General features: G+C 40.2%; 1 protein-coding gene across 1 annotated transcript in view; it reads right to left on the bottom strand.

Moving 5' to 3' along the window:
• Nucleotides 1–8837: 8837 nt before the first annotated feature.
• The window catches only part of ankrd50 (ankyrin repeat domain 50), a 37799-nt gene continuing 24328 nt past the window's right edge, over nucleotides 8838–22308 (bottom strand). Inside the window, exons 4-5 of the mRNA XM_005924070.3 lie at nucleotides 9197–12741; nucleotides 8838–8908 (exon numbers count right to left, since the gene is read on the bottom strand). Coding sequence (XP_005924132.1) covers nucleotides 9200–12741 — 3542 coding nt within the window. The 3' untranslated portion in view covers nucleotides 8838–8908; nucleotides 9197–9199. The remainder of the gene's footprint in view (nucleotides 8909–9196; nucleotides 12742–22308) is intronic.

Genomic DNA, 22308 nt, shown 5'->3' with positions numbered 1-22308 from the left:
CATGATTTTCATGCAGGACAATGCTCCATCACACGCGTCCAAGTACTCCACAGCGTGGCTGGCAAGAAAGGGTATAAAAGAAGAAAAACTAATGACATGGCCACCTTGTTCACCTGATCTGAACCCCATTGAGAACCTGTGGTCCATCATCAAATGTGAGATTTACAAGGAGGGAAAACAGTACACCTCTCTGAACAGTGTCTGGGAGGCTGTGGTTGCTGCTGCACGCAATGTTGATGGTGAACAGATCAAAACACTGACAGAATCCATGGATGGCAGGCTTTTGAGTGTCCTTGCAAAGAAAGGTGGCTATATTGGTCGCTGATTTGTTTTTGTTTTGTTTTTGAATGTCAGAAATGTATATTTGTGAATGTGGAGATGTTATATTGGTTTCACTGGTAAAAATAAATAATTGAAATGGGTATATATTTGTTTTTTGTTAAGTTGCCTAATAATTATGCACAGTAATAGTCACCTGCACACACAGATATCCCCCTAAAATAGCTAAAACTAAAAACAAACTAAAAACTACTTCCAAAAACATTCAGCTTTGATATTAATGAGTTTTTTTGGGTTCATTGAGAACATGGTTGTTGTTCAATAATAAAATTATTCCTCAAAAATACAACTTGCCTAATAATTCTGCACTCCCTGTACATGCATTATGTATATGTTTCATTTTGTTTGATTATTGATATTGAAACAGTTTTTCTTTTTAACCCCTTAGCAGTCCTATTAGTCCCCTAAACCATCCAATGTCCCGTGGGCGGTACGTCCGACTGCTAACAGTTTAATCAGGTTGGTACAGTTGTTGTTAGGTTAGTTCTTAGTTGCACTGCACTACAGCGTGTGACAAATTACCCTTTAGCTGTTAGGAGTGACCCGTGATCAAAGCTGCCATTTATTTTACTTTAATCATTGACTCTCTCGCTTCCTAATTATGTCCCTGTTTTTTTTCTTACCATGGTAATTTCACCTTCCGGTGTTTCTTCCTCGTTCTTGTTGGGACTGCGGTTCTTCCTCCTGCGCTTCTCCACGGCTGGCGCTACCAGCAGCCTCCTGTGACTCAGAGGGCTTGTTACTAGTTGTTGCTGATACTGCAGGTGACTGTGCAGCAGCAGCCCCAACAGCTAACATGTCAGTTAATTTGACACATCTGCTGCATTTATTTCTTTTTCTGTCTCAGCTTTGCAGCTTCACCTTTTCACCACTTCTTCCACACTAAACTCTGTTCTACGAGGTGCATGAGTGCGCAGCAAACATAGGGGAAGACCCGTTGTGTTAAAGAGATTTGATTGGGCAATAGTAGATGTAATGAAAATGGGCCGGTGCACAGTGGCCCTTCTATTGACCCATCAGCCCAAAAGTGTGTCAGCCCACCTGGGAAATGCCCAGTATGCCAGATTAATAGTCCAGCCCTGATTACCATCATCACATTATAATCAGATTGCATGTAAATGTCAACTTGACCCCATTCAAATGCAAACTAATAGCAGACTGAATCCCATTTTATTGCCATCTTGAAATACCAAAGTTGCATTGAAGACAGCAACTGACAGACACAACAAGAAGAGGGTTGCAAAAAGTTTTGTTCATGCTGCAGCCTCCAAACCCTGTTTTCTCTAGTGTAACTAACGTAACAGCAGAAATGTTCATTTCCTAAAGAAATAGGGAAAAAAAGTAAGAGGATCACCAGAGTTGTTAGGGTTCATCAAATGGGTACTATAAACTGTGGAAAATTTGAAACAATTGTAGACAACGATGATGCATCAGCTCATTGGCACTGCCTTTTATAGAAAATCTTGCTGTTAACATATGTAAAAAAAAAAAATCATATTTCTTGCTGCAATCTTTATCAATATTCCTAAGAAAAACCTATTTACTGTACTTTGTTCTAAAAATCAAATGTGATTGTGCTTAGCACTGCACACTCTGCACTCGGAAAATAAGCCTTTAGTTACTTTGTCTCTTAGAAATGAAATAACAATCTGCAAACTGTTGAACTTGGCAAACTTGGTTTCTCACAGTTTGTCTTTGACTAATGAAACACAGCCACAAGCTAAATGTGGCTGAATACATGTTTAAATCCCTGCTTTAGTTTCAACTTTTCCTTTTGATTGTTTAACATTTATACTGTATTCACTATTTACTTTGTAAATTTTTTTGTAGCTCTCATAACGACGCCTTGTTTTACTAAATATTGTTTCATATATTGTTTCACTGTGTCACAGGGTAGATATTTTGGTCTTACAATTCCCAGCTGTTTCTTACAGATTCCACGTTCCCACATATCACCACTGCCTGATGCAAACCTCTTAACTCCAATAGGGATGAATTGTAGCATTACATGGCCCGGGTGGCCTGGGAAAGTTCACCGACCTCCTGGGTTTATGAAACCCTCACAAAAGCACCAACTGTTCTCAAAAATGTCTCGTCTTCATGATGTAAACAATGTCATTTTTCCTACTTCCTCAAAAGCTGACATTTTGGAGATACACGGTTTGCATCTGAAAGTGACTATGATGGAAAGAGACCACAGAGCTGTGAAATCCTGAGTTCTCTGCTTAACAGACAGCTGCTTTTGTCTCATACCTGAGTATCTCAGTCTGTGAAGCTATAGTCTTTTTATTATGTAGAGCTTGGGTCCATTTATTGTCCTTGACGTCAACCATAATGATTAATGATGCTTAGTATGGTGGTGCACTATTGTAAACTCACCCAAGCTCAAAAGACAGGTTCTTTAGGGTTTTTGTGTCCTCACAGCCAGACATTTCAACTTTAGATTGTACCATCAGGTGTGTTACTTATCCTGTTCAGAGTTTAGTGAAAGTGGAACACCTGTGTTCACGCTGGACCAGTGGGTTGAGTTTCAAAGAAGAAAACAGGTTTTCCGGCGAGAGTTGATGAAAGCTTTTCATCCACGATCCTTGATGAGAGACTGTGGGGATTATGTAAACAGGCAACAAAGAGGAATACAGTATGTCAGTAATCTCTCATTCTGCAGCTTTGTTGGCCATGAGTTGGTGCATTGTTGTTGAGCGGAGGCTGCTTTGAAAGCTGCCTGTTTTTAAGCACAGGCTTTTATCTAAAATATGAATTCGACTTTTCGGTTGATACTGCGCTGTGACACATAAAGGAGCACACTTATTTTTTTCAAATAAACCCATTTTGAAATTGTACCTTGTATAAGACATGCATTCATAAAAAATGCATTTAGTGCTTTGCTGGATCTGAGAGCAGTATACTGTATGCATGTTTTAAATGCCTCAGTTGTGAAAGCTTGATGAATGTATTCGTTGCCCACCTGCTGCTGGACTGTGCTGACACAAATCCAAACTGGAATGGTCTTTTTTTTAACTGAAACTCTTCATGAATGAACTGTTGCCAGTAAACAGTATGAAATTCAGCAGGCTTCCTTGTCACAACAGCGTCCGAAACCGGCTTTGCGATTACTGTTTGTTAGCTTTGTGGGAGTATGAGTGAGATATTATACTAACATAGTAGTGCACAGTATGATCATAATGTACGTGCAGGAGGATGATGGGATTTTAGATCCATATCTCTGGCTCAAATACTACTTTCCGGGGTTTAGAGATGTCTGTCTTTCAAACCCACTTGTGGGGTTGTTGGAGCTAAAAATCTTGCAAATTTAAGTGTGCTTCTATGAATTATGGCTGATCACGTGATGTTTGTAGGAAAGAGGAGTGTGAAATGGGCTTACACAGCCTGTTGTTGAGTTTCCATTGCATACATGGCTGCCAGCAACTAGACATTAAAGGATGGGTTCGGATGTGTTTTAGGTGTTTGTAGCACAGTAGTAATATGGCATTTTTATAATATGCAATGTATACAAGTTGAGTATTGGGATAATTTCACCTCTGCAGACTGGCTCTGACCCACAAAGAAGTATTAAGCTTGTTTGAGTTCAAATATTAAATCAAGAAGAATCTGCTTTCCAAAGTTATGGTCTATTTATCATGACATTCTCTATATTTGTTTCCATAGCCACTGCTGGCAATAACATGTAGGTTTGTTCATGTGATAAATTCTGGGATTAGAGCTAATGTTTCCCTCCCCCCCCCCAAAAAAAGATACCCATTTGATCTGTCTAACTCAGCTTCCTTTGTGACTGAAATGACACATATAAACTAACGCTCATGTTTGCACAAGGGTTTCATTATCTACTGCCCATCTGTGTGTTGCTATTCTTTGGTCTGCAACTGACCGAAAGGAAACTTTTTTTTGTAAATTAAATTTCATGCACTGTTACTATGTCACATGATTATAATGTAGGTACAATAATGCAGTCATGACGTTTCTTGCAAAATTGGTCATTTGTTTATTTTATTAGCAAATCCTGTTGATTGCAGCCTGTTTGCCAATATAAGTAAGAATATTACACATAATATTAAAACAAAATTCAGATAGAAACATCTGCAATCACGTTTTGGCACAAAACCTGCAATAAAATAGTTGGTGACAGGAAGTGGGCAGGTCCTGAGATGAACTCACTTTTGAGGCAAGCGATTGAAGTGATAACCAATGAGAGCGCAGGATAACGAGTGATACCGGTGACTAACATATGACAGGAAAGTAAATCTATTAGGGGTTATCTAGCGATCAGAGGTCAACTTCAAAGCAATTCATAGAGCAAATTACTTCCTGTGTGTATGCAGCTTAAAAAAAAAATTAGTTAACAATAGAACACTGAGTGTAAGATTTTATTGATGAGTCAATTATAACACATTTTTTCTTTGTATAGTGTCACTTTCAGGGCAAATAGTTTTTTAAACAAACAAACAAAAAATCGCTTTAAAGCAGGATTTTGTAAAAATAAATAATAATAATTATTATTATTATTAATCAGTTAATTATTAATTAATAATTAATAAAAATATTTCCCAGATAATCTAAAAATTAAACATACTATATGTAAAAAACAAGATCTACACAAACTTCTTCAGAACAACATAACACATAAATGTAGCAGTTAATGGATTTAAAGTCTCTCTCTCCAACCAAATTGCAGCCATTTCCTCTTCGCTGTTAGTTTGGAGAAATTCACCTTTATTTCAGGTCACAGTTTTAACAAAGCTCGCAGGCTAGTAGTTCCAGTCAATCTAATTTGAACGCCACTGAGATGAATGGCTCTGCATGGCTGCACTCGTGTCATTATAAAACTGGACGGACATATTTAAATACCCCATTGTAAAATTTCTCCACAAGTCTGCCACTTGGCTGCTTCTTCACCAAATCATTTCTGGCACTCATCCCAAGATGCGGACTATTTATACTTGTACAGATGCCAGTTTCCCAGAACAACAGTTAACATTTGGAGAATAAAACTGGTCTGACATGATGTAGAGACGTGCTTGAAGTCTGATTTAAATTGTTCAGCTATAGATTTGAACTTACACATTCTGTCCAAGAGTCAACGCAAATTCTTCGATGTGTTTACTCAAGGTAATTGATTAGTAAGAATGACTGTTTGGTGATGTTTACAAATTGTAATTTAGCATTTAATTAGTAATGTAATCCACGAAGCAAAATCTGGCACATATTCATTCATCTCTGCACAAAAAGAGGATTTGTTGAATGCATACAGTATTTTCTTTTCCAACAAAGCTTTGCTCTGGCTAAAGTCTCATAATCGAGAATACATCTGAAAATGCAGCCTTTATTTGTTTTGTCTCACTAAGCTTCGATCAACTGAAAAGGCTTTATCTTGAAAACCCTCTTCAAAGTGTATATTTTTGAAAATTGTATGCAGAAGTTGGAAAATACACAGATTAAAGCTCAACATATGTGATCACAAAGAAACTTGGAAGTAAGACACCAGCCGCACACACACACACACACCTGCCAAAAAGAAATCTTTTCAGTGTTTGCATTCTTGTGAGGATTGCTGATCTCAAGACAAGCTGGGAAATATGTTCCCCACAAGGACACGAGAATTAACAGCATTTTGTGATTCGACAGTCACCTTGAGCCAGCTTAGATTGAAGTACACGCAGGTTTCTGTGAAGCCAAACAAGAAAGTTTGTAGCTAAAGTGCTAAACAGAGATCACATTTACTTAAATGTGAATTCAGCACACACGTGGCTCTCAAAGGCATGCACTAGTTGAAGGCCATTGGGTTTAAAATACCTCTGGAACAAGCCAGCCACAACTGTCTCCATGTTGTGTATATTGTGAGGGAACTTGTTAGCGCTGTATCCAAAACAAGGGCATGGGTGGAGAGCAACCAGATGTGGCCACTGGCAGACGGTTCATGAGGAGATCCTCCAAGCTTGGACAGTGCACACTGCATGACATCAGTACCAGATGGTTCATTCATTAACACCCACACTCTCAAAACATACAGAGAAGCCTGTGCTGAAGGTCCAAAAGTCTAAATGGCACTTGAACGGCTATTTGGTGCATTTTTTCATGACATTTTGGGTGGTGGCAGTTAAACCTAATTATTCAATAGAACCACTTTGTTCAGATTTAACTCTTTGGTTCAAAGTTGAATCTTTTTGAAACAGCTGAATGTTTTAACTGTATACTTTGCATCGATTTGGAATTTGAATAGGAGATAATTCATAATCACAGCCAAAATCCAGTAAAAGCACCCAGTTTCTTTATTGTGAAACTGCGTAAGATTAAATAAAAACGCTATTAAATCAAATCTTTCAGCTACTTCTGTTAGAGCTCTCTTTCAGTTTGCTTTTAACTCAAATGAACGGAGTGAAATGCAGGAAAGGGGGAGGCCGCGATAGCACTTGGCACACTTGTCTGCTCCACTTCAGCGTGATCCATGTGTTGCGATGCCTGCAGTGTCCTGGTTTGGCCCTCTATATCAAATGACCAACAGTGAAGTAGGTATTAACAGCACATGCTGTAGTTTCACAGCTCCAAGACAAGAGAGAGAGAGAAAGGGAGAGAGGAAAAAGCTGTCAAAAGAATACAAGTACAAAAATATACGCATGGTGCAGATTTTTCAGGTTTTGGTACATCCCCATAAATCAAATCTCTTTCCTTTGGTGGCTTTTTTATTATCCATCTTGTTTTGGACCATTAACGGCCAACACAATCATTTCTGTCAGCATACTGGCCTCAACTATCTGGCACTGTTACTATAAAAGGATGCGAAATGAAATAAGCAAAAATGTCTGTTTCAGCAGTAAAGCAAATATGTTTATTAAGCACTTTAATATACATCAGAAAATTCCACTTCATAGAATACAGGAATTCTTTTTAAATGAAAGTTGAATGTACATTGGAAGCTATTTACAATCCAATCACTGACAGTCAAATCAAAGATGGCAGACAAAACACAGTCAAGACAAACAAGATAACCGCTTAATAAGACTATACAGTATGTTTTTCCAACACTGTTTCTAAACCCGGTCCTGCTTAGAATCCTTCTACCGTCCCTTCATGGCATACATTTGAGCTACTGTAGTACTGAAGAGCTGAGCGCTTTCACTAGGGCTTATAAGTGTTCGTGCATGCGATAGGCTTCTACTCCTCGATCCCCGTTCTTGGCAATATATCTCACCGTTAACATTATGAAAAGCCTGCAAAAAAATATGACACAGCCTGTAAACACTAACGCAGCTCCATAGAATTCATAAGAAACAGATGTTTCAGTTCCCTCAGTGTCACAGCTGAGCACCTCCTCCCCTCAGTCTCCCACAGGGGTAAGTCGTGTCCAACTGATCCTCAGTGTCTCACAGGGAGGAGGCGGGTTAGAATATACCCATTCAACTTTGGCTTTACAACTTTGCATTACAGACAATGTCACTAACAGCTAGTAGTTGTCTTAATGGCTGAAGCCTTTCTGAGTCTGTGTGTCATGCCCCTGAAAAATCCAGCCAGGAATTAACTGAAAATGAACCACATGACGATACGGAAACAAAGCTTGGATTTTGTTTCTTGCGATGCAGTAGGTTATACATGTAACTGTGCTGACAAATGTATTTTTAAATCACTTGACATTGCTGCTTTTAGCACCAAAATGGATTATTTAAATATTTTTTAATGCACACAAAACAGGACTCACAACAACAACAACCAAAAAAAAAAAAAGAAAAAAAAAATCCCATAGGGACAAAATTATTATTTTTTGTTTACATTTTCGATGAACCTCCCTCTTTCTTAGATATTTTAATAATGCACAAACTTACATAGCCAACAAATTGGGAGTTCAAAATGACTGCAGGCAACGTCTGAAAACACAGCACCATGATAGAATGTAATGCAAAACCAAAAAGTGGCTTTTTTTCCCCCAAAAATAAATACACTTTTATATACGTGTGATGAAAATAGCTATTGACACATCACACACAAAGTAAGTTTAACACGCTGCTCAAAGTTAACACAGATTATTTGGGGTCTCTAGAAAGGCAGACTATCAATGCGCTTACTTCATACCATGGCATCAGTTACTGTTATGTTGTCTGGTTTGTTACATTGTACTCGCAGTACATTGTTGTCAGTGTTTAAAAAGTAGAACAAACATTAATATAAAATAACAGGAAAAAGCATTGGTACGTTTTCTCAAACAGTTACTTAGATAAAACATGGATGGGATACGAGTGACTAGAACAAATGCATGTCTGTCATTTTACTCTTAAAAGTGCATACACTGTTTATTAAATAGCATTACATTAAATTAAGATGATAGTTTGCATGGATACATGGAGAAGGCTGTAACAGATGTAGGCACATTGAAGTATCAGTTCACATAAGCCTTAGGCAGAAAACAATCTTCCCTAGATAACATTTTGAGGTCTCCCACTGATGAAAAGTTAAAAAAAAAAAATGTTTTGTTTTTTTTTTGTTTTTTTTTAAAATGCAGATGAAAACAGTTGCTTTGGCACATTCCCTCCGCCGTCTGCATGACGAATGGCATTCAAGACATCTGAAATGGCACAGGAATGATTTGGGTTAATGTTTTGCTTGGGAGGTTTTCTTCATGCAAGTCTGATTAAATCCAGCTAATGGTGGTTCTATTCAGTGCATTCCGGTATCATCTATGTGCCCATTTTTTGCTCCTTTATTAGTCCTTAGACAAGCCAAAAGCATGTGTTGTTTGCTATGTGCCCTCGCCTTTTCTTGATTTCAACATATAAACACATGGTTGCTGTATTACATTAAAATCACATGCTGGAATATTAAAAAAACAAAACAAAAACAAAATCTCTCTTACCGGCTATAATGGAGTCTCCTTTTTGTAGTTAAACCCATGGTCTGATCCTTCAATCTGCAGTTTCAGGGCTTGTTTAAGGCTTAGCTCCGTTTCCCCTATGGGATAGTTCTCTAGAACATCCTGGTGGCCCCTGTTTTGAACAGTCCGTGGAACTGATACCCTACCCAAGAAAACCTGATTACCCTGTAGATGATAGTTGGGGTTTGTCATTATCCCATTCCTCTTCTTCTCAGAACAGCTTTGCTGTTGTATGAAAAACTGATCCTGGCACTGTCCCCTTTCCTGCTGAACTGAACCACCAATCATGATCTTACAATGAGGATCTTTCACTGCAATGTTAGCTACCGATTTATTAATGGCAATTCTCTTGTCAAACTGGGTCATCTCATACTCCAGAACCTGACCTTGGGTTGAGCCACTGTTCTTGATTTTCTTCTTGTCTCCCAGTGTTGTTTTGCTGTTTGCTGTGCTATTTCCAGTTTTAGTTCCCTTTGTTGATTTAAGACCGGATTTCAGCTGAGACCAGTCAAAGTCACTGGATGGGGATGATGGCTGCTGACTAATGGACTTTGTCGTAGAGGACGGAGATACAATAGACTGTCTGCTCCGGCTGCGGGGCAGTGAGTGCTGCTGAATCTGTTCTGTAAATGTCAGTCCGTGAAAACTGTCAATGGGCACTGTCTGTGCTGTGGCTGTAGATGATGTGGTTCTCAAAGAGGAGTTTTTTGAACTCTTGAGAGAATTATTTGACAGGGAGGATTTCTGTCTATCTACAGTGGAATCAGGAGACTCTGACGGTGAACTGAAGGCATGAACAGGCCCGTTCTGTAGACCTCGTCCAGATGACTGCACGTCTCCTGCCCCAGTGCTGCCAGAACTACTTGATTTGATGGTGAGGGACTGCATTTTACCAGTCACTGCCAATGGTGTTTTTTCTTCCATGGTATGCACTGGGGAGGGGTTGCAGCCATTTAGAGTTGTAGCTCCATATTTTTCTAGAAGTTTTATAATCATTGAATGGCCACCTTTTGCTGCTACTCTCATTGCCGTTCTTCCAAACTGATCAGCGTGGTTGGGGTCAGCACCGTTTTCAAGAAGTATTTGTACAACATCGATGTGACCCTCCTGGGCAGCTATGCCTAGTGCCGTTGCTCCCTGATTGCATGTGTGATCTACATGTGTGCCATTCTCTATCAAAAACTGCACGACTTTTGTATGGCCTTGCCATGCAGCAGACTGGAGGGCAGATCTTTTTTCATTGTCACAGGCATTCACATCAGCATGGTAGTTAATCAGCAGCCTCACCATTTCAATATGCCCTTGCCAGCAGGATACATGCAGGGCCGTTCTGCCCTCAGTGTCACAAGCTTCCACATTTGCGCCATTTTCAAGGAAATATTCTGTCATGGCCAGCTGATTTTCAAGTGCTAGTATGTAAAGCGTCGGGCGTCCGTCTGCATCTTTGTAATCTATATCAGCACCGTGGCTCAGCAGCAGTTCAACAATCTCCCTGTGACCTTCTAATGCAGCTACCCTGAGAGCATTCCTCCCATCATATCCCCTCTGGTCACTGCATGACTTGTGTTCCAGAAGAATTTGCACACAGTCATAATGTCCCTCTTGTGCAGCTAATATCAGCGGTATTCGACCATCATTATCTACCTCTGTGCAACGAGCACCTTGTTCAATAAGGGCATCGCAAACTTGCCGGTGGCCCTCAAATGAAGCCATGTGAAGCGGGGTCCAGCCTGCATCATCCCTGTGATTCTCATCAAGACCTCTGTCCAGCAGAGTTCTGACCACCTCCACATTACCCTGAGCAGATGCAATGCTCAGCACAGTCCTTCCCTCACTGTCAATACTATCAACAGCAGCCCCCCAAAAAAGTAGTGTGTTGACTACAGATGCATGGCCCATTGATGCAGCAGCCAGAAGAGGGGTGCGACCATTGTTGTCTGTATGATCCACATCAGCCCCGCCTTCTAAAAGCAAGTCAACTACATCTACATGTCCTTCATAGCCAGCCACGAGGAGAGGAGTCATGCAGTCTTTGTCACAGTGGTCGACCTCTGCACCCCTGTCGATCAAAAGGCTCACAACAGATGCATGGCCTTTACTTGCAGGAACACAGAGAGCAGCGACTGAAAGGGCAGTCCTTCCATCAACGTCTTCATGATTAACTTCGGCTCCATGGTCCAACAGGTGCTCGACAATTTCTCTGTGTCCCATATAGGCTGCAGCAATAAGAGCCGTTCTTCCTTCATTGTCTGCTTTGTTGACCTCAGCGCCATGTTGAAGAAGGTTCAACACAATGTCTTCATGACCTCCCCAAGCAGCAGCTCTTAAAGCAGTTCTGCCATCGGCATCAGCACAGTCCACTTTGGCACCAGCATAAAGCAGAGCAGACACAACTTCTGAATGTCCACCCCATGCTGCTGAACGGAGAGCAGTCCACCCATCGTGATCTGTATGGTTTATGTTGGCCTCACAGCCAATAAGGCAGTTGACCACTTTAGTATGGCCCTGCCTTGCAGCAAGGGTAAGTGCCGTCTGTCCATTGTTATCTTCTAGCTCCATGTTTGCCCCTCTAGATATAAGCAAGTTGACAACATCAAGGTTTCCACTGTATGCAGCATTACTCAGCAGAGTTTTTCCACCGGAGTCACACTGGTTTACAGATGCCCCATTGTCAAGTAGTGTCCTTATCGAATCCTCTCTTTCTAGGGCCTGTTGTACAATACATGAAGCATGATCATCCTCATTGTTTACGTGTGCACCAGCTTTGACCAGTAGCTGCAGAACCTCCTGTTCCCTTGGTATGGAGGTGCTCAAAGAGTCTTTAGCAGGAGTTCCATTCCAAACCATCCAAAGAGCCAGATTAAATGCTTCAATTTGTAGATTGGAGTTCACAAGATGCAATGCAAATTCCTGCACCTCAAGCGGCTTGAGCTGCTTTGCCCGGCAAGTATAACTCATTGCCAACATCCTATGTCCCTCTGCTGCATTGCACAAGTACTTTTGGGTGCAGTGCTTAACATCTAGTAGCCACTCTGCAAAACTGTAGTGAAAGAGGATTTTAGTGCTCCCAAGGCCATCGACCAATAATTTGGAGAGAATGTCCATCTTTTTCTGAAACTCTTCCATGGTCAGTGTCATGTTTTTGGTCCAGACTGCATGGTACAGTTCTTTGACTGTGAGTGGCCTACAAGTTGCAAGGATTACATTAAGAATTGGTTGTACTTTGGCAAACTGTTTTCTGACAAACAGTCTCTGGCAGAGCCACAGGTAGAGGCCATTAAGAGTGCCCGGGATGTCGCGGATCTCACGAAGCATGATAAAGTTTTCCACCACACCATCCAGGACACGTTCCAGGTAAAGGAAACAACCACTGCTCTTGATGTGAAGTTGGTTAAGCATCTCAGCTGTCTCCTTTGTTAGATGCTGCCTCAGGGCCTCCTCCTGATCCAGCCTGTGAAGGATGTACTGTTGCACGTCCTTGACGATGTAGGCCTTACGCAGATCATCAAGGCTGATTTTGCGGAATCCTGAAACAGAAGGGAAGGACATAAGATGAGACTGATGGAAAATTGAACTAATAACTTACTCAGTATATTAAAAGATCCAAAAGATTAATTCAAGAATGACCTTTGCTGCATTATTTGCTAATGATGAGTAGAGTTACTCTCCCCACACTGGTCATGTCTGACCTTGAGATCCTGCCCTGTACTTAGTCACTGATCATGTACCTTTGGATAATTAGGTTAAGTCAATCTTATTTCCCAAGGTTCTTAAGATAATTAATAGTAAAGCCAGGTTGTTAAAGAAAATCCTTTCAGAGGAATTGAGAGCATAACCCCTCTAACTGCTGGAAACTGAGACAATCAGTGAGTGTCCACTCTCAGCTTAGCCCATACCAACAAAAACAAAATCATGTCAATTAGTGGCTTTAGTGTATTGGCTAAAACAGCTATTTCAGCTTAGATAGAGAGTGCCAGCATTAGGGAAAAATGTATAATAATTTAAGTATAAACATGGCTGAAACAATGAATACAGCGTAATAATAATAATAAAAAAAACAAGCTAGAAAGCCTTGAAGTAACAATGCAGATAACCATTTAAGAAACAAATCTCACACCCTGAGAGAAAACGTAATTTATTTCAACACTGGAATCCACTACATTGGTGATTCAGCCCATTCATTAATTGCAGAGACTAATCAGCTAAAGCATATCTGCTGTAAAATGGAAGCGAGCAAGGGACACGTTATTTGCATGACTGTAACACATCAATGGTCTGTAAAACATTTCTCCAATGCCTTACTTATCATGCAACATGCTCCCACATTGACCTTTAGAAATCCTACTGGGGGGAAAATAATCACAATCACTTAATGAATGATCTTTAATGGGAAATCCTCTCTGAGATGTGGAAAAATGGCTCCATAATGGCCTCTGCTAATGGGCATAAAGTGAACTTTCCTTCATGCTTAAACAATCTGTTCATGGTCTGTGTAGTCTGCAGCCTTGAGGGCAGTAGGAGCATTTTTGCATACTTTTATTTACAGTTCCCATGCTTCTCAGGGTTACTAGGACAGGAAAGAAAGTCACCAGGGTCTGTCTCAGTGTTGTTGACATACTGTTTTTTCCCCAACATCTAACAAGCCTCCTACTATGGGAACAACTATCTGGCACTTTCGCTCCCTAAACCGATGTGCTTCTTTGCCAGCCTGAGCATCAATTCATTAAAATAAAGATATTTTATCTTCAGATAAAACAGCTTAAAAGAAGAGAGCATTTAGAAAGGTTTACTAACAAGTTCAAAACTTTTATTCTCCATAGTGAAATGTGATTGCTTTGGTTATATAACATCTCTCCACAGTATGAATCAGATTCTGTCACCAGGCCTGGAGCAGTCCTCTCTTCATCCGACTGCTATTGTGTGGGTAGAAAAGACAGTGAAATCTTATTCCACATAGGCCCAACGGTAACCACACACTTCCAGGCCAAATAGCAAACCTAATGACTTTAACAAGAATTCCCAAGCAGGCACTGATAGTTTGAACAGATCCTGGTAAACAGAAGGAGCAACAGGTTCCCTTTATCGCTGGCTTCTGTGTTTGTTTAAGATAAGCAGGTTCCTTCAAACAGTATCTCACAATAATTCCCTTTTACTCTGTCCTTGAGGCCCTTCGTCACATTTCAGCCTGTGAAAAACTGGTTACTTGGTGAAATTAAAACACTCACACTTCGGATAATGGTTACACTTTATTGTAAGGTCTTTACTGTACAACCTAAAGCCCACTGAGAAGAGTGTTTTAATCAGTACTGTATAAATAAAACTGAATGAAAGAATTTAATCTGTGATACAAGACAAATATTTACTTTGTATTTACTTTTTAAAAGGCACTACTTAAGTGTCATGAAACATCTTATGACTGAGATGCTAAGGAGTGAACAGTTACTGGGATTAAGACAGGACAGGATGAAATAGGATTCATGTAAGATTTCACCCAGAGATCTATTATACAAAAATCACGTTCCATTGTTCTTTACATTTGTCTGTATCGTTTTATTACTTCTTTAGTGATGTGGTGGCCTGTGGTAGATCTAAATGAAAAAGAGGAGACTAAGAATGCTTCTTAACTACTAACAAAATATATATATATATACACACATCTAAGAGACTCAACAGCCAATCACACACTCCCCACATATGTCTGCATACAGCATTATGTAGTATTAAGTCTACAATCTGGGACAGAATGAAAACCTGAGTAAGGAAAAAACCGAACTCCCATATAAAAAAAATAATATGAACATGTAAACACAGTTTTATGTATGGGGCGGTTATGGGAATTCTTTACACTTTAACAAGCTTTAAAGTAATATTCCCCATCATTACAGCCACTGAAAGGCCCTAACCCACTTCTAGTATGCCACTGTTTTCAGTAACTGTGCACATTTTCCACACTCCCTTCAGCCTCTTCTCTCCAGCTCCATGACCTCCCGTATCAACTCCCACTTCTTCAGTCCTGGAGGAGTCACTGACATTACAAGAGCCAAATTCATGGCAAGCATGTGATGTAGCCATGTAAAAATCATTTCTGTTTCTGAGTACTTAGAGCAGTTGTGATGTCTTTATTTCATTCTTTGTTTACAAACCTTGGCTAAGTACTCATTTAAAAAGGCCTTTGTTATCATGACTCTGGGGTTACTTCAGGGTTTATATCGAAAAGATAGAGACTTGACTGAAGGCACCACACGATCCTAATTCGCATTCCTGGTCTCTCTGTGTGCTCACAACTCCCCTGGCTGAAACTTCAAGCAGTAAAGATCAAATTTCAGCCCATCATGTTATCATCAGAGGATCTCTCACTCATCCTTATATCTCATTTTGTCTAGCCTCTTGTTTCATGTCAGGTGTCCAGTGTGTGGGGGGTTTGTTTTCTTTTTCCCTCAGCTTGAAAGCTAATCTAACTGGTGTACATGCTTCCTTTCTCTTCTACTGTTCTGCTTTGCAGGCCAGTGCACAATCACAAGTGCTCCACTTGACACAAGCACACAGTTTCAAATTTACATTTACAGTCTCTCTCGCTAACGACAGAGAGCTTATGTCTTGCGACTTTCTGATGCTCGGATGTCAGTGATGGGTCCTCCTACTTCTTCTGGACCAAATCCTTCTTTGGGTATTCTGGGTTTGCTCCAGCTGGAACAGGAAACCCACTAGCTTGGAAGAGGGAAAGAGGCCATGAAAGGGAAAAATAAGACAAAAAAGGCTTCACGCTTTAAGAGACCTTAAAATGCATCTGTTATTTTTTTTATTTTATTTATATATCTCTCTCTCTATATCTATCTATATCTATCTCTATATCTATATATCTATCTCTATATCTATCTATCTATATCTATATCTATCTATCTCTATCTATCTCTCTCTCTCTCTCCCCTCCACCCAGCCACTGATGTTAGCAAAGTATGACAACTAATATTTTGTCATGTGATGATTTCTTCTATTCACAGTGGGACTAAGAAAAACATTCAGTATGCATTACAGCCCAATTCTGGAGATGCTGCTCTATCATGAATATTTTCTCTGGGGAACAGAGGAAAAATGCTTCTGTGCCGTAGTTTATGATAAACTGTTTCTTCTACATTCCACGGTCGCTGACACACCAATTATGAAGATACAGTGAATAGGAAAGCTGGAGGGGGGAAGAGATCGAAATTTGACTGCAGCCACCATGAAATAAAGCACTTGCTCAGATAAGACAAAAAAACCTACAACAAGAAATAAAACAATAGACCTACTTAAGTGCCTTTGTTCACCAAAATTACATCTCCCTTCAGTCACATACTGAAAGATAGCCTACAGCTTCCACTTAAGTCATCAGCAGACATCACTTCACTGGATATCAACTGTGAAGTCATGGCAATATTATTGCCCTACTCCTGCCGATAAAGCAATAAAACAACCGCAGGGGGAATGTCATCCAACCTGCATTTGATGACTGCGGTGTAACAGGAACTACTATTAAGTACTACACAAGAATGCATGAACTCTCATTGGCTACAAATACCCAGACGCCTTCCAAGAACCATTTTCTTTCTTTCCAAAACCCAGCAGTCATGAAGGCCTAGATTTTGCACCATTTTAAGTAGGTTACACAAACTGTAGCTGAGCATTGTGTGTGTTCACTCTATTTGTGTGTGTGTGTGTGTGTGTGTGTGTGTGTGTGTGTGTGTGTGTGTGTGTGTGTGTGTGTGTGTTTCAGACCCAGAACAAAAGCAACTGCTAAACAAGCAACAAATGACACATTCATCAGGGTGAGGGATGCAGCTCCTGAGTGCAGGCCTCTGAGCCAGCTGCTGCTCGTTACAGAGCTGGATACCAGCCACAAGAGACAGGGTCTCGCGTACAAAAGAGTGACTGTTTGCTTTCTAGATTAATTTTTCAAATGACGAATGAGCCAGCGTGTGTGCGCGCATGTCTGTCAAAAAAACTTGAGGTCTAAGCTCATCAACTGGGACTGTGGAACGGCAGCTTCTCAGATTCAGCACGATCTTTCGCGAGACCCCATCTTAAGTCACTGGATCCATAAAGAAAACAGAAATCCAAGCCTCACTGCCCTCTCCTCAGGCTCTCCAGTAAACCCGCGCTCAACCAAACGTCTGTTCGACAGCTGCAGCGTTCCCAGCTCCAAAAAACACGAGAGAGCCAACCTCCTAAACACAAGTATGTGGAAGAGAGTGAGCTCCAACGGTCTGCAAACTCAAGTCCTGTGCAAGTGTGCTACTCTTCAATCTTTGAAAAATACTGCTGAATTCTTTGTTTGATTGTTTACAGACTCCAATTTGGAGTTTAACAGTCAAAAGGCAACAACTCTTTCTGTTTTATTTTGGATAAATGTGGCTTATTCACAAGTGAGAACAGACTGAGGAGCTGAGATCTGAGAGGTTTCGGCTCAAATCTGGAGCTGATTTAACAGCGCAAAGATGCAAACAGTTGCCATGCTACACGACCACCAGGCGAGACGCAGAAATGATTACACTTAACAATTAATTTAGGTTTGCTTGAGGCGAGGCACATGAAAACACTCCCGCCCGAACATGCCTCTGCTGACTTTCAAACGGGATGTGAAAGAGTTCCAGTCAAACCTGTTGTAGGGCAGCTGAAGAGGGCTGATGTGTTGGGGGTTGGGTTAACAGGAACATATTCACAACAAGGCCACCTGTGCAAAGAATACTACATCAATCATATAAAAATCTATGCAAAACACAGTAGAAATACTAGGTTTTTTTCCACTAACCCACAAAGAGCTTAGTGATTATTTTGAATGGCAGAAGCTCATTAAGATGGTGACAAGAGGCTGACTCAAAGCAGAGCACCTGTCTACCCCATATGAGATATGTACTCTAAGAGACTTGTCACTGCTATTACAGCTAGCTTCTTGCAGCTGCACAGATGGCTGCAAATTTCATTCATGCCAAAGATTCTAAGAGAAACCCCAAACAACAGACATAAATCATAAAAAGTAGCATGACATTTGTTCCAAGTGCACATTTATCCATTACTCCATTAAACGTTCAGACTGTCACAGTGTCCACTATGAGTCAAATGCTAGTGTTTTCGAGTTTTAGGGAATAGGGTGATGATCGGAGCACATCAGACAATATGAGCGAGGTGTAAACTAACTGTGGGAATTCTTTACTAGTTTACCAGTTTTGGATGTCATACAATTCTCTCAAATATTTAAAAATTTTAAAATAAGTTGCCAAGTATACATTGGCGGTTATGAATATACCTTGGCCCCCAACCTAAATAAGGGCTGTTTGGGAGTGGATATGGAATTCCCATGGAATCTGTTCCAGACTAACTGTCACTGAATCATCAAATAGAACTGATTCTTTCTGAAGATGCAACGTTGTAGCTCTGCAATAATGGTAAACTTCTGCAACTGACCTTCTGACCATGTTTTTGTTCATCATTACACGGGTTGACCTATGAGTAACCTCATTTGGCTCTACCGCCACATGTTTCCATTCACCTGCATAAAAAAAAAAAAAAACTGCTCAGACTAGCTTGACAGTAATCAAGTCAAATAATCCATTATCTACGATCAACAAGTGTTGCCAGGTAGGCCTGGAAGCATTTTGGGAAGACTTCGCATGTACAGATTACAGATTCAGCATGAGGAAAGCTTTGACGGCTTGCTGCGGAATCAGGCACTTGCAAAGTCATTCTTGGCACACAAGTGAAGAGACAGTGTGGTATATTTAAAAGATAAAATATGTCTTTAGTTGCAGCAACCAACTGAAAACCATCCCAGGAATTCTTGAAGGGTATTTTAATTAAGGCTTAATGTAAAAACCCTTCAATTAAATCAAAAACCAACAAGTCTTGCTCTGTGCCACCAAAAGAAATGTGAAAAAATGAAATAAAATCACAGGTTGATTAAAATCTGGCAGAGGCATGCCACATACCAAAGGGCATCACCTCAGGTAGGAAGAGGCCAGCCAGTTTTGTTCGCCGTGCTCCCAGTCATGTGACTGCACTGCAGCACCCAAGGTGTTATAGATACAGACATGGTAGACCTGTAATTTGCCCGGCTGACAGACGGCATGGTGGTAAAATTACAGTATTCAACAGGGATTATGGTCTCCAGCTCATCCAAAGTGAGGCTCAACATGCAGCCTCACAGACGACAACTTATACATGAATACGGACATAAATCAGTTTGTCCGTGTAAGCCAACTAAGGAAGAAGAAAGAAAAAAAAAAAAAAGAAAAAGAGGGGTAAGCTTATTAATAGCATCTTGCTTGCTTTTGTTAGCCATGGTGACAGAGAATCTATAACGAAAACTAAAAAGAGAACAGAGTGAACTTTGTGTTTTAATAGCAGGAGGCATTTGCTGAACGTGATTTTGGTTTAGTGTTGAGCAATTTAATCTCTGGTGAAGGCCGCAGCATGACCAAAATATGTTGGAATCAATTATTAAATTCTTTTGACTATTAACTGTGGAAGTGCTTCTTCTTTCACTGCTGAAAAGTCTTGGCATTGTTAAGCTCCAAATTCATCTGTTGTTTGTGCAACCATATATCCAGTTGTCCAAACTGTGCCACAAAATGGCATTTTACTGTGGAGTCAGTAAGCAAAGCCGTTTTTGCCTCTCTTCGGGGAGCATTCCACAGCAGAAAAGAAATAAACTGTCCTCTCTGCTTTATGACTGTGTTTGTCTTGTCAGTTGGCCAGTAAGATCTTGCGGTCCCTCCAGAGAGGTCTTACATTTGACCAAAAAGAAACCTTACCAAAAAAAACACATCTAGTGCGATGTTAAGAGTTTTGCTGACCTTTCTGTGAAGGGATTCAACCATAGGCCTCCAGACAAAGGGCTTCTTGAAGAAGTGCATGCACTTTAAAACAGAGCTGCTCTTTTCTTTTGTGGTCACTAGTGGTAAATTAGTTCAGCTTCTTGGCATGTTGGGTTAAGAAAGCTCCATTCATGGTGGACAGAACGAAGGTGGAAGATGTGGTTCAAGCCCTTGCTAGGGTGGTCTACCCTCACCCGAAAAAGACACAAATACAGGAAACAGAAACACAGTCCCACCCCAGAGTAGCACAATTTCCTGAAAGTGTAGCTTTTACTACACAATAGCTGTGAAATCTAATGACTTATCTATATGCAAGCAGTCCTGCAAATTACTCTTTGTTTTTTTTAAAAACAAAAATCCTCACGAGCATGAGCAAATGTGTCACGTTGGGAAGGAAATGAGTAAACCCACCATCAAAATGTCTCAAAGGATGAGTGTCTTTTTAAAGCAGCCACACACTCCTGTAACATTCCTAAGACTAAGCTGGGGTATAACCGTATTAATTAAAGCTGTGATTCATAACCAAGACAAGCTTTTATGTGAGGTTTTGTGGTGGCTACTTTCCAAGTTTTGACTGGTAGGCCCCCCTTAACGCTGGCAACATTGCTCCTTTTCACCCACTTGAAGAAGTAAAATCGGGAAAGGAGTTAAAATAATTATGTATTTTATTACAGTGGAAATCAATCTAATTGAAGTTGCTGTAACACTCCTGAGCAGGAATGTGCTTGTTTAAGGGGAGTCATTATGTTTCACAGCTTCAGGAGCACACTGATACTATATTATTATAACTACTGGCACTCCATGCCTTCTCCATCCTTCCTCATCCCTCGCTCATGTTGGCTTTTCACTCAAAATCCTAAATACAGCTTGCACGAGGTTTTGTTTTGAGTTTCCTTTAAAACAGGCTCTATCGCAGTTGCCTTCCTCCTTCTGTACTCGAGGATTAGTCAGAAGATGCTTACAGATAGAAGAAAAGATTTCGGTAGCAATTCTCTCCTCACTCTGATTATCTCAGATCTTAAAAACACATGCCTTGAGCTCTCCATAAGGTTGGCTGTTAGCCGGTAATACTTGAATTAAATAAAAAAAATAAGCTAAAATATGGACATTAGGTAGGAGTTATGATTTTTGAGTGCAGAAGCTTCAGCAGTAATCATCAGCAAATGAAATATTCAGCGTACAGCTTGAACATTGCACAGCCCTTTCTGGATGCTAATTGGTGGAGAGGTTTGCCTCACTGTTCCAGTGGGAGTCTTGCAGGACAGCAAGACTTCCATCCACAAGTACTGCCCATATATGTTTGTGCCAAGGTTGGCAAAAGAAAGGTAAACAGAGTGAATTTAAGTGACAGTATACAGGACTCAGATACACATGTATCTGAGACGCTGTGGCCTGTTAATCATAAAATTTTGTTTGGTTCTTAACCAAAAATGTTTTATCTAAATTTTTTAAAGTTATTAGCAAAAAGTTAATGATGCAGTTCATTTCTGATAAATTATAAAACATAATTTTAAGCACTTTGTATCTAGAGAACAAACCAAGACTTTAGATTATCAGACTGAGGCAAAGTGTCTGCTAAAAATACCCCCCATATCGTTTACAAGTATGAGATGGCAGTGATTATTACCTTAGTCCAGTTGTATATATTTTTTTCTATTTATAGCACCAGACTGGATTTACACTTTGATCTGATGAGTCAACCCTGTCTGCATTTTTGTGTCACTGTCAGGAATGTCGTCACCGTGCTACAACTGTGACCTTAAATGACTTGTTGACTGGATGTCACACTTTCTGACTGGGAAGAAGGCATTTTTACATAAAGAAATGAAAAATGAAGCCTTGCTTTTCCAGAAGTAAATGTCAATATGAGCCATTCCCTAATAAAAAAAAAAAATTCATCAGCTGATCAGACACCTTCATGTAGTCCGTGCAGTACTCTCTCAAGCCCCCACACATGCATGCCTGTTGAGAAACAGTGACTTTAACAAGTATGAATCAAACAGTATTGTTCGGATAGGAGCCCTTACAGTCCAGTGATGCTTTCATGTGACAGATGGGGAGAAAAAAAAACAACAAAAACAAAACAAAACACATGAGTCTGATTCAAATGCTATGTTGGAACTATGATTTAAAAATGGGCTGTAAGTATTTCGATGAGACCAATAGCAAAGTAGGAAGAAAAAAGAAAAAAGATGGCAAGAGACTGAGGTTTGAGCTGAAAAAAATAAACACACACACACGGGG

This window comes from Haplochromis burtoni, unplaced genomic scaffold, assembly GCF_018398535.1.
Source record: "Haplochromis burtoni strain Fernald_Lab_line unplaced genomic scaffold, NCSU_Asbu1 Contig_73, whole genome shotgun sequence".
Taxonomy (NCBI): domain Eukaryota; kingdom Metazoa; phylum Chordata; class Actinopteri; order Cichliformes; family Cichlidae; genus Haplochromis; species Haplochromis burtoni.
This window is presented reverse-complemented; position numbering and strand designations above follow the sequence as displayed.